The following is a 12413-nucleotide window of genomic DNA, read 5'->3' on the forward strand; positions in this document are numbered from 1 at the left end:
GGGGGGGGCCTGCCAGCTGACAGCCTAGGGTGCCGGGAAGAGCCATCTGTGTGCTGATCAGTGTGTTCTAAGGAAACGGTGCTTGGGCAGGACCAGGTCTCTGAGGCCTGTGTGGGATGTGGCTGAGAGTGACGCCTGGACCCTGACAACCCCCTCCCCACGTGTGCGTGGCAGCTCATTTACTCCCTCCTCTCAAAGCTCCTGGGGGCTGTCTCTGGTCAGTTTGCCAAAGAGGGTGGGGTGGGGGGAGGGTAGCAGTCAAGTGGAAGAGGAGATTTTCCACCAATTCCAAACCAGAAAGAGGCATCTTTGAAATTCTCACCAATCCCAAACCAGCAGCAGGCACGCGGTACTCCAAGGCAAGTAACTTATACTTAACAGTCTAAGGAAGCTCTGGCCAACCCATTCTAGCTAAGGTGTGAACATCTACCTGCTCATCTGGCTGCTCTTAGAATGGGCCTGAGCTGCATCCTGCTGATGCTCACCTCCCCAGGCACAGGCATGAGAAGGTCCCCAAGTCGGGGACGCATAAAGTGGAGGAAAGGAGAGCTGGTTGGGCTGGGGTTGGAGCAGCCACCACTCTTCTGATGCTGTAAAGGATGCCAAACTGGAGTCGGAACGAGGACTGGAATGAGAGCCGGGTACGAGGGCGTCCTCTGAAGTGCATCATCGTGACCTGAGCTGAGTCAGTAGCCTCTGCTGAGACGGGGTGGAGGCACCATCCCGGGTACTCCCAGTGCTCAGGGAGAGCCATCGAGAAACAGGAGAAACAGACTGCGAGCAGACAAGAGCACCAGGGCCCAAGAGGTTAAGAATGCAGCAGCTTCCTCCCGTGACCCTGCCCAGCCAGTCCCGCTCCGTAGGCTCGGCATCCTGAGCACCCCTACAGGTAGAGTGGACACACCAGAGCAGCCAGCCTTGCTCCCGGTAGCCTGGGGGAATCTGCACTTGCTATATTTTTCTGGGTGGAGGAGGAAGGAGCCCAAGTGGGCCTGGCCCTTCTCTGATAGGTGGACTGGACATCTGGGAATAGGGCAAGCCTCATTTGCCTTGCCAGTTATGGGACATGGACCAGCTCAGAAAACCATGGCGCTGTTCTCTGGCATTAGAACAGAGCACTCCCGCAGGCTGGCCTGGAGGCCCTTTTCTCCCTCGCAAGCTTCACCCGGGAGGTACTACTACAAATACTACCACTAATTATAATAATAAGTGGAAGTATTCAATATAGTAATAATTATCATTTATTGAACTCTTACTATGTGCCAGGAAATTTACAAATATTATTTAACCCTCACACCCGTGAGGTATAGCGTTATTATTGCTTTTGCTTTACAGACTAAATAAGGTCCAGACAGCTTAAGTGACTTGCCCACTGTCTCAGAGCCAATAAAAGGGAAAGCCCTGGAATACAAGCCCAGGCCTAGAAGTCCATTATAAAAGAGTTTGGACCAGGAACCTGAGAGGGGTCCCTCCGGCCTCTCCCTACTTGTGTGCCCTTGAAAGGGCGAGCTGCTGTCTGCCTCTAGGTCTCCTCCGTTTCAAAACTAAAGGAGGTGGACTGAGGCTTCCTGCTCTTCTGCAGTTCAGCGACTGACACCTTCTCCATATTTTTGCCTAATCCCACCCGCCTCCCTCTACCCTCTTTCCAGTTGTTTCCCCTTGAATCCTCCTTCTGTTCCATTTCAAAATGCCTCCTTTCAAACAGTCTCGTAGGATCTCCTTGCCTGGCACCGGCCCACCTCGAGGGGCGGGCCTGCCACTGCCCCTTTAATTCTCCCCGAGCTTGGAATGCCAGCGAGTGGAGCTAGCCATCTCCGTGAGGTCAGATAAGATACTATATATATCGGAGTCGGTAACCTGAGCTCCGGATTACCCGGCCTGAGTCAGAGCCCTGCCTCTGGGCTGGCCACTGCACTCCCTGCCCTGCTGGGGAAGGAGAAGCCCCCAGATCCTGTCCAGTATCCCCAGACACAGGTCAGTAACTGCCCCTTTGATGTCCGAACTTCACAGGGCCATCGTCCAGAGGGCCCTGGACTGTCTGTTTGGAGGAGCCCTGTCTGTCTGGGGGAGCATGTGAGAGGCCGCCCCACCGGGCCTGGTAGGTGCTACGGACAAGACCAAGGGCTCAGAGGCCAGGAGGAGGAACGATGAAGCCCTAGAGGAGAGGGAGGGATCCTGGGGCTCTCCCCTGGGGTGGGTACCAGGAGAGTGCCTGGAACGGAGGTGGTTGGAAAAGAGAATTTAAGGGCTCCAATACTGCCCGGGGGCCCATATCTTTGCCTTTTCTTGGAAGTGCAGAGATGCCCACCCGCTCCCAACCCCAAATCAAGGAGCGCCCTATAGAGACACTGCCCTAAACCCACCCACCAATTCTCCCCCAGGCGGGATTCTGGCTCTAATCCCCAGTCTCTTTATCTTACCTCTTCACCCCCTCCCAGTCCTTGGGTAACTGCTGGGATCTGGAGAGACTGAGAGGGACCCACTGCCCCTTGGATGACCCCCTGCCAAGGCATATTGGGCACTAAACTGGTGGGTCCGTGGGGTGAGTGCCAGCCCCTGAGAGGCAGAGCCGCTAGTGGCAGGCTGGAGGGGAGTGGGCCTGACAGGAGTAAACAGAACTCCTAGACTATGAGAGCACAAATATCCCTCACCCTCACCTTCCACTCCACCTGCATCCTCTGCTTTGGCCGGGACATTCCTCGACCTAGGAATTGACGCTTGTGTGTAGACAGTGCCCCAGCAGCTGGGCGTGCGGCTTGGAAAGTGTAGATGACAGGGCCCCTCTCTCAGCCCACTTTACCCTTCAAGGTCAGCTGTCTCACTGTCTCATTCCGATGTTGTTAGCAAGCGGCTTTGGGAAGCTCTGAGGTCACCACTGTGGAGGTTCCCAAGCACCTAGTGGAACTGGCTGGGATTCCCCACTCACCTGTGCCGGACACCTGAGTAGGAGGGAAGGGACTAAATCCGGCTGAGGTGCACCTCTGAAGCCCAGCGAGGGACTCTCTATCCAGGCAGTGGCAAGGCCACAGAAGCTGGCACGCCTTCACCCCAGAAAGGAGAGCAGATCTGGGCAGAGAGGGGCCGTGAAGGCTGCTGGGATGTTGGGCATCACCCATCCCCTACCCTGGGGGCCAGGAGTGCCAGGGATTCCTGGGGAGCAAGTCCCTCCCCTAGCTGGGCAGGTTACGGAGCCCTTCACGTGAGCAACAGGAAATGACAGTGGCTGACGTAAAGGGCTGGTGGCCCCAGGAAGATGGGGTTCATTTTAACCCCTGACTCACCTAGTCTGGGTACCTCGGGGGGGTGGGCTGAGCTGCAGCAAGGGTAGGAGGCTGGGGGGCATGTCCATAACCAGGCCTTGGGCCAAGGGCCCTGGCTGGGGCCAGATGCTGGTGCCAGGGGACATGCAGGAGCTTGGCATCATGGGTGAAATGGAGGCCTCCTGGACCATGCCTCGGCCGATCAGCATCGTACTGGGGCTCAGGTTGCACCTGGCTTCGCTTTCATTCGCCTGCAGTGGAAACTCAAAGGGCAGCTCCTGCGGGAGTCTGAACCTGCCATGCTGTTGCCTAGACAGTGGATGCCTGGATCCCCCTCAACCCCATGCTGCAGACCCCCACCCTGTGCCAGCTCAGGGAGAGGCCAGGGAAGTGAGAAGGGAGGTGGGGGGTTGGCTCCAGGGTAGCTGTCAGCAGACAGAGCCCAGGTAGGTCCCAGTCCAGCTCCGTCACTGCTCCCAGTGTGACCTTGGGGAAATCCACATCACTTCCCTGAACCCTAGTTTCCTCATCTGCAAATGGGCATAATAATAGCACCTGTTGCTTAGGGCAGTCGTGAGGATTGAGTTAATACACAGAAGCCTTAGTGCAGTTTTAAGCTTTAATAACTTCAGAAATATGAATGCTAAATGCTTCATTTGAATGTTTCATTATTTAAATTTCTTGTCTACTTTTTTAAAATTGTGAATGAAAATATTTTGAATTTCAATTTAATGTAAAAAAATTAAACCTTCAAATGATGTTTGTAAGCCAGGGGCGCGGGGAAGGCTGTATGAGTGTTGGACTTCGGGCTGCTGAGAAATGAGAGGCAGCCCAAGAAGCACTCAGGGTGATGCCTGGTCCAGGGGTGCTCAGTACCTGCTGGCGGGGCAGTGGCCAGCTGGCTCACTCATCCTTTCAGGAAGAGGAATGCCACCACACCTCCCAAGAGAGGGAAACTGAGCAAAGTGAGAGAGAAGCCTGGCAGAGCAGGGAAAAGCCGAGGGCCCCGGTGAGATGGCACGGAGGAGGAGGCTAGCAGCGAGGCTGCCCCTGCTGTCTGAGGTGGCGGGCACCTGGGGAGGCACTGGCTGGAACCACATGCCTGTACTTGCCAGCTCTGGGTAAACAGTGAAAGGAGTCGGGCAGCAGGGGCCCCATGCTGGGCAGGGAGGGGGACGGGGGATCACAGCCAATCGGCTGGCCTCCCACTGCCCCATGAAAGGGCCATTCAGTTCAGGCCGTTCCTTTGGCAACAAGGAGACTCGTGGCCATGTGAGTGCCCGTCCTGTCCCTGTCTTGCGCAGCAAGGCTATAGCCAGGGCCCCGGCCCACTCTCCCGCCCGGGGTGCATTCTGCAGCCTCCAGGGACAGCCGTGCCAGGTAATGCAAGGGGCGCCAACCCAAGCTGTCTGCTCACCTGAAAGATGCTGGCTGGCACTGTCCTCAAGAGTGAAACTGGGGGTTGGGGGAGGGGATAGGCATGCTCAAGGCCTCAGCCCCAATAGGGACCCTCTCCCCAGACAGGGGAACTGTAAACCAGCTTCCAGCGCTGAGAGGCAGCTTCCAGGGGGCTGTTAGTGATGGCATGACCACCTGAGACTGCAGGGAGGGAGAGGGCTGTCAGTTGCCTGCCAGATTGAAGTAGACAGGAGAGAGGGACTTAGGAGCCCTCCTGCCATTCTGGGGACTGGAAGGTATGGCTCCACCTCCAGACCCCAACCCTTCCCAGTGTTACTTGTGGGCCATCCCAGGGCCGTCTGTCCCCGTCTCCTGCACCTTGTTTGGCCCCAGCACTTCCGCATCAGCAGGGCCAGGAGAGGTCGCAAGCTTGGGGCACTGCCTGCAGAATACCAATTGCCTGGGAACCTCACCGCGGGGAGGCGTAGAGAGGCCCGAGGGGAGGAGGTATGAGCTCCTGCCCTGGTGGGGGTGGGGTGGGGTGGGGTCATATCTGATTGGCTGCCAGGTGTCCCAGAGCCCAGCTCCTGAGACCTGGAGTCTCTTTGACTTTGAATTATTGATGGCGCTCTCCAAAGTGAAATCGAGGAGGACTGGTCCCACGCCCCCGCCCCCTGTGCCTCTTTCTATCTCTCCCCCTGGCCTCTCTCAGCCTTCATTCTCTTCCTTCTCTGGACCCCAGAAAGCTAAGCAGATGGGAGGGAAGCTTGTGGTTTCCCCTAGCCCTCCTCCAGTTCTCTTTTCCTAGAAAGGGGTGAAAGTCATGCTGGAGGTGGGAACACAGTGGGGAGGGAGTGTACATGAAGGGTAGGGGGCCTCCAGGCCAGGCGGGAAAAGGGTGGACGATAACTTATAAGCCAGGCCTTTCTGATGCCGGCCTAGACTGAAAATGGCTGGGGGTCTCTGGCAGGGCCTACAAGTTCTGTTCTGGGGCCTCTATGGAAGGTGCCACCTGCTCACCTCCCACCCCTGCACCTATCTCACGCCTTACGTGGACTGTTTCTAGAGCTCTCTGCCTGGCCCTCAGCACTTGAGGCTTGGCACCAGCTCCTCTCTGCCCTAATGGGCTGGGGCTGCGGCCTAGGGCAGGCTGTGGGCTGCCCGAGCCACTGGCTGCCAAACAGCTAGATTCTGCCCACTGCCCGCTCATCCGCTCATCTCCCTGGGGGCTGCTGGGAGAAGCCTGGTGCCCGGGGCTGCGGTCAGAGGCCCGCCAGGCAGGAGACAGCCAGCCCTGACATTATTACAGGCCTACAAAGGGAGGAGCCGGGCTGCCTGGCGGGGGCTGGGGGAGGAGATAATAACCACTGTCATTGTTGAGAGCTTTCACATGTCATTATCTCATTTATTCCTCACAACAACCCTGGGAGGCAGGAATCATAATGATGATTATTATACTGATTTTGCAGATGAGGAAATTGGGGCTTGGGAGGTTAAATGACTAGGGCAAAATCACCCAGCTAGTCAGCCACGGAGCACGTCAAAACCGGCCCCTACGCACACTCCTCTGAGAGTCCTGGATGACTCTGCACCCTCACCGCCCCAGGAGCCCCTGCTGACCCTCAAGGAAAGAGGCCCGATCCTACCTGCTCCTCCCTCTAAGCACCTCTGCCCTCCAGCTCCATTATAGATAAAGCCTGCATGTTCACGGTGATGGAGGGACTCTGCGGGCCCCCACGTGAGCCTAAATGTGATGGGGGTGCTGAGTCGAGGTAAAGTGGGAAGAGCACTGGGCTGCAAGTCTGAGAGACATGGGCGCCAGCCCTGGGCCTGCTAGTGCGTGACCTTGGGCAAGTCAGCGGCGCTTTTCCCATTTGTACAACAGAGAACTTGAGATGGATGACCCCCTCATTGAGTGGACACTCTCAGATGCCCAGGAAGGGGTTGATGGTCCTAACCAGTCTTAATTGGCTGGAGCATGCCCTGGACACAGCTGACTCCAAGTTCCTGAAAAACAACTTAGGCAAACATCTTACGGTTTAGTCTGAGTAAGATCTGGAGGATGTGCAAGTCTTTTGTAGCAACAACTAAAGCGACCTTAACAGTGAGGGTACTTAACAGGTGCAATGCATCTAACTGATAATCACCCTTGTTTCAGCAGTGGGGAAATCTGGGATGGATTCCCAAATCTGATGTCTCTGCGGTGAGACTTGGTTCAGGCTGTTTCGCCTCTGTCTGCTTCAGTGTCCTCTATGTAAAGGGTGGTCATGGCTGCCCACTCCCTGGGACCTTGGGAAGATTCAATTGGATGATGGATGTGGAAATGTCTTCTTTTACTTGTGGTCAAATATATATGACGTGAAACTTAAAAAAAAAGATGGATGACCCTTTAGGGCTCTCAAAACTCCTTAATTCAGAGGTTCTGTGTTCCTTCAGCGGACCCACCCCAGCTGCAAGGACTGGGGTAGGGACAGGAGTGCTGCCTGCAGTGCAGGATTTTAGCCTCTAGGGGGCCCCCTTTGCACAAGTCATTATCACCATGAGCAGTTTGTGATGGGTGCTGGTAGGGGAGAACCCCTGGCAGGCCACAGGGCCCTGACTCCACTTGAAACAGAAGTCTTAGATCAGTGAAGACGGTGGGCTCTACCACACGAGGATCCCCCACGGCAGCAAGGTGACCATGTCCAGGGAAGAACTCTGGGATTGGGTCTGGAGACCAAGGTCAGGCTCCTGCTCAGCCACTCATCGCCGCCTCCCCCAAACCGCATGGGCCTCCTTTTCCTCATCAAGGATCTGGCCAAGTGGTCCTCTCAGGTCATGTCAGCTCAGACAGTGTAAGATTCGCAAAAGACTCCTGCTCGTCCCGTAGGTCAGAAAGCAAGGGAGCAGTCTTGGAACGTCCAGCGTTTCCAATCCAGGGGGTGAGGGCGGTGGCATCCCCCCATCTCGGGAGCATCTGCAGAAGCTGAGGAGAGGAAGCAGATGGGACCTGGGTTGGAATACTATTCGTTGCTTGAAGGGCTGCAGAGGCAGGGCAGTCCCTGCCTCACCCTGGGGTCTTTGAGGGGAGCAATTGGAGTGGCCAGGACGTGCTGAGACTGATTGCCCGGTGTGGTTTATGAAAGCCAGCTCAGCTCTCATGCTTTCCCTGAGGTGTGAATGCATGCCTGCGTGGAGACCTGCATGCCTGCGTGCGTGCGTGCCAATGCAGAGGTGTGTCTCAGCGGCGGGCCAGCCTCTCGTGGAATTAAGACTGTGTGGTCCCTGGTTGAGGGCTGGCCAGCTGGGGCTGGCGAGCAGGTACAGTGGGAGCCTGAGCGCCGGCAGGGCCCTCTGACCACTGCTTTCCTTGTCTTTCAGCCCATGAGGCTCCCAGTTCCCCCTGAGTGCCGCCCTCGAGGATGTCCCAGCTCTCCTCCACCCTGAAGCGCCGCCCGGAATCGGCCCGCTACGCAGACGCCCCTTGTGCCAAACCGGGCTACGGCACCTACACTCCCTCCTCCTACGGGGCCAAGCTGGCTGCCTCCTTCCTGGAGAAGGAGAAGCTTGGTTTCAAGCCCAGCCCCCCCACCAGCTTCCTCACCCGTCCCCATACGTATGGCCCCCCCTCCATCCTGGACTATGACCGAGGCCGCCCCCTGCTGAGACCCGATGCCATCGGGGGCGCTAAGCGTGCGGAGAGCCAGACCCGGGGCACCGAGCGGCCTTCAGGGAGTGGACTCAGCGGGGGCAGTGGATTCCCTTATGGAGTGACCACCAGCTCCCTCAGCTACCTGCCCATCAATGCCCGTGACCAGGGGGTAACCCTGACCCAGAAGAAGTCGAACAGTCAATCAGACCTGGCCCGGGATTTCTCCAGCCTCCGGACCTCAGATAGCTACCGGCTAGACCTGGGCCGCAGCCCCATGCTGGCCCGCACGCGCAAGGAGCTGTGTGCCCTGCAGGGGCTCTACCAGGCAGCCAGCCGCTCCGAGTACCTGGCCGACTACCTGGAGAGCTATGGCCGCAAGGGCAGCGCACCGCAGGTGCCCACCCAGGCCCCTCACTCACGAGTCCCTGAAGTCCTCAGCCCCACCTACCGACCGAGTGGCCGTTACACGCTGTGGGAGAAGGGCAAGGGCCAGGCCCCTGTGTCTGGCTGCTCCAGCTCCCCAGGGCGAAACACCATGGTGAGTTTGCCCGAGGGACCCGGTGATGGGCTGGGGAGGCAGCCACTGATAAGGAAAGGACTCCCAACTTGACCGATGATCGAAGGCAGAGGTTTTCCTTCCCAGGCCTCACAGTGGCTGCTCCTGCAGCCCAGGTGGGGACGAGCCAGGGGAGTAACCTCAGCACGTCCGGTGCCCTCATGGTTTGATGCCTTGCCCAGGGACTTTCCCACTCTCCCCAGGAAACCCACTTCATCACCTGGGCACTCAACGATGGCCCAGCAGTCACCTTGGAAATGCTCAGCTACCCTCACGTACACTGGGATTCTTATCCTCTACTTTCCCATCCAACATGCCAGGGTCCCCTGCAGGCCCTGCCCCATCCTGGACTGACTACTGAGGCCCCCAGACCACCAGAGTGCCCCGTGGTAAGAGAGGCCCCCTGGCCCTGATTGCATCTCTCCTCCTGCTCAGGCTTTTACCTCCCAGTCCAGAGACGTGGCTCAACATTGGGACATAAGACATCAGGAGAAGAGGGTCTCTCCTCTGATGGACCCTGCCTGGCTCAGGACAGGGTGTCTGGACAGGAGTTGTTCTCATGTGTCTTTGGAGAAAATGGTGCAGAACTTTTTGTCTAGGACTTTAGACGATCCAATCCCTCTCTACTCCAACAGTGCCTGGGCTCAAATAAGGGAAGAGGCTCTGCTGGAGACAGAGTAAGGGCTGGCATGGCTCCACCCACATCTAATCCCTGAACACACCTCTCTTGGGGCACTGACTACAATTCTGCCTTTTCTGTAGTAATTAGTTTACCCATTAGATGGTGAGCTCTCATAGGAGGAGAAAGAAATCAGATCTCTAGATCCCTTACCATGTGCCTAGCTCAGTGTAGGACTCAGCTGACGTGCTTATCATGTGGATGGATGGATGGATGGATGGATGGATGGATGGATGGATGGATGGATGGATGGATGGATGGATTGGTGAGTGGGTGGGTGGATGGACGGGTGGGTGGATGGATGGATGGGTGGGTGGATGGATGGATGGATGGTTGGGTGGATGAGTAGGTGGGTAGATGGACAGGCAAGCAGATGGGCAGGAGAACTGGGTGTTGTGTTGCCTTCATTACTCTATGTACTCTTCCCCTACTCTTAGGACACGTGTCTTTTGGAAACAATAGCTATGCCATAGCAAGAAATGCTGCTTAAGGGGCTTGTCCAGAAAAATGGAGCAGGGGTGCAAGATAGGGGTGGAGCTTTGAGGCACGGATCTTGAAGCTTGTCATAACTAAAGGTCTTGAGAGGACAACTTTGATACCATTACTTAGAGAGTCTTGGCCTTGCTGGGCCGTCTGTGAGGTGCCATGGGAGATGCAAAGGCTGGTGCCTCCCAGAGCATTCAGGCCCTGAAAGGGCTGGGCTGCCTATGTCAGAGGGACGAGGAGTGGCACACGACAGAGCTGGCCCGGGAGAGAAAGACACGCTCTCAGGGCACGTGTGCTTGGGGTGGAGCGTGATTCACTCAAACAGGTCTGGTGTTGCACATCTCAGGGACAATCAGAAAGCAGCTCTCAGTGGAGGGGCTTGGGTGCTAGAGGCCTCTTTGCTCAAAAGAGAAGGGCTATTTATTTATTTATTTATGTATGGCCGTGTTGGGTCTTTGTTGCTGTGCGCGGGCTTTCTTTAGTCACAGTGAGCAGGGGCTGCTCTTTGTTGCGGTGCGCAGGCTTCTCATTATCGTGGCTTCTCTTGTTGTGGAGCACGGGCTCTAGGCATGCAGGCTTCAGTAGTTGTGGCATGTGGGCTCAGTAGTTGTGGCTCGCGGCTCTAGAGCTCAGGCTCAGTAGTTGTGGCACGTGGGCTTAGTTGCTCCACGGCATGTGGGATCTTCCCAGGCCTGGCTCGAACCACGTCCCTTGCATTGGCGGGCGGGTTCTTAACCACTGCGCCACCAGGGAAGCCCGAGAAGGGCTCTTTACGGGGCTCAGTGTTCCTCAAAGTGGGGTCTCCAGACTGCCTACCTCAGAATCACCTACACAGCTTAACAATTCAGGGGTCTGGGCCCCACCCAGACCCCTCCCCCCACCCCAAATCAAATTCTCTAGGGACAGTGCCTGGAAATCTGCCCTTTTCACAAGACTGTCAGGTAATCTTGAAGCACACCGAGGTCCAAAAACCTCCCCTCCACAGACTAAACTGCAGAGCCACTCTCAGGCCCAATCCCAGGAGAGCAGGGCTTCCTCCTTCCCACTCAGGCATATTGCAAACCTCCCTGGAGCCTGCTGCCCTCCACCCCTTCCACAGGGGACACCCCGGCCCCACCTCCACCCCCAGGGCCAGGGTGAGGGGAATTTTGAGAGAGGACCTCAGAGGAGTGGCAGATTGACCCAGAGCAAACTCAGCCACCCTAACATCCCTCCTCCCGTCCAGAAGCAACCCGCAACACAGGGAAGCAGCCAGCAGCCCGACAACTGAGCTAGCGTTTCACTGTGAGCTCTCGCTCCAGAAGATGCTATCAGCTGGGAAAGGCCCCTCGTGGGCTCCGTGGTGTAAGACCTTGATTTAACCTCACCCTAACCCCTCTAACCTCACCCCTCTCTCTCCTCACCACCCTCACCCTCGCCTCTGGAGCTGACTACGTCTTGCTGGCGTGAGAACATCCCTGTTCATGGGGCCTGGACCACTTCTGCCTAGAACCAGGTCCAGTTTCCTTTCCGATCTCCATCTGGGGATCTTACTGTCTCATTCATTCATTTACGGTGCTCGGCTTACCAGCAGCATAACCTCAGAGAAGCTCCTGAACTTCTGAACCTGTTTCCTCTGTAAAACGAGAGCAATCATAGTTCCCACTTCATAGATTGTCGTGAGGAATCAAAGGTTGCGTGTGAAAGGGCCTGGCACGTAGTAGGTGCTCCATACATGTCAGTCCTCCTTGCCCCCTTCCAGGTGCTCCGGGAGGCAGGAGAGGTGTGAGCCATGGCCCCTGCCCTCGGGCATATGCACAACTAACTTGGGGAGATAAGTTCCAAGAACAGTGGCAGTAGGAGGCCTCCCTAGGTGTTTTGCGGTGTCATAGGTGATGGGGAAGGGAGAGGTCATCCGAGGCTGGGATGGGCTGCTCTGACCGCTGGAAGAACATTTTGCCTCTTTAACCTTGGACACCTCTCACCTGAGCTGTTTCCTCACCCATGAAAGGGAATGGTCATGCCTGCCCTGCCCACCTCCCAGGGATGTCATGAGGTTCAAAGCAAATAATGGATGTGGAGGAATCTGAAACCAGTAACATGCGATGGGAGAGTCGGTTTAAACTTAAGGGGGGAAAGGAGATGATGGAAAAGAAGGGGCATTTGGCAGCTGACTAGAGTGGGAGAGGGGACCACCACTGGAAGGAACAAAGGTGAGAAGGAAGTGCATCCTGGGGCAGAGCCAGCATGATCTGACTCCTCTGGGGCAGCCGTGGCCGCAGGGCTCTCAGGGTAGCTGACCTGAGCTACAGTTAAAGTACAGAAAAGGGAGGTCACAAGCAGGGCCACCCACAGCCCACAGGAACTTGGACTGTCACAGACTCAGCCGAGCGCGGGTGAAGAACTCGTGTAGGGTGACAAGAA

General features: G+C 56.7%; 1 protein-coding gene across 2 annotated transcripts in view; it reads left to right on the forward strand.

The window, feature by feature from the left end:
* USP2 (ubiquitin specific peptidase 2) overlaps positions 1-12413 on the forward strand; it is a 24796-nt gene that overhangs the window by 458 nt on the left and 11925 nt on the right. The window contains exons 1-2 of one of the 2 annotated variants that reach the window (XM_007456270.1): positions 1909-1974; positions 8019-8827. In XM_007456270.1, coding sequence (XP_007456332.1) covers positions 8060-8827 — 768 coding nt within the window. In that variant the 5' untranslated portion in view covers positions 1909-1974; positions 8019-8059. Of the gene's footprint in view, positions 1-1908; positions 1975-8018; positions 8828-12413 lie in introns of those variants that run through there. The other variant, XM_007456271.1, reaches the window with a different exon arrangement.

This window comes from Lipotes vexillifer, unplaced genomic scaffold, assembly GCF_000442215.2.
Source record: "Lipotes vexillifer unplaced genomic scaffold, Lipotes_vexillifer_v1.1 scaffold753, whole genome shotgun sequence".
NCBI classification, from domain to species: domain Eukaryota; kingdom Metazoa; phylum Chordata; class Mammalia; order Artiodactyla; family Lipotidae; genus Lipotes; species Lipotes vexillifer.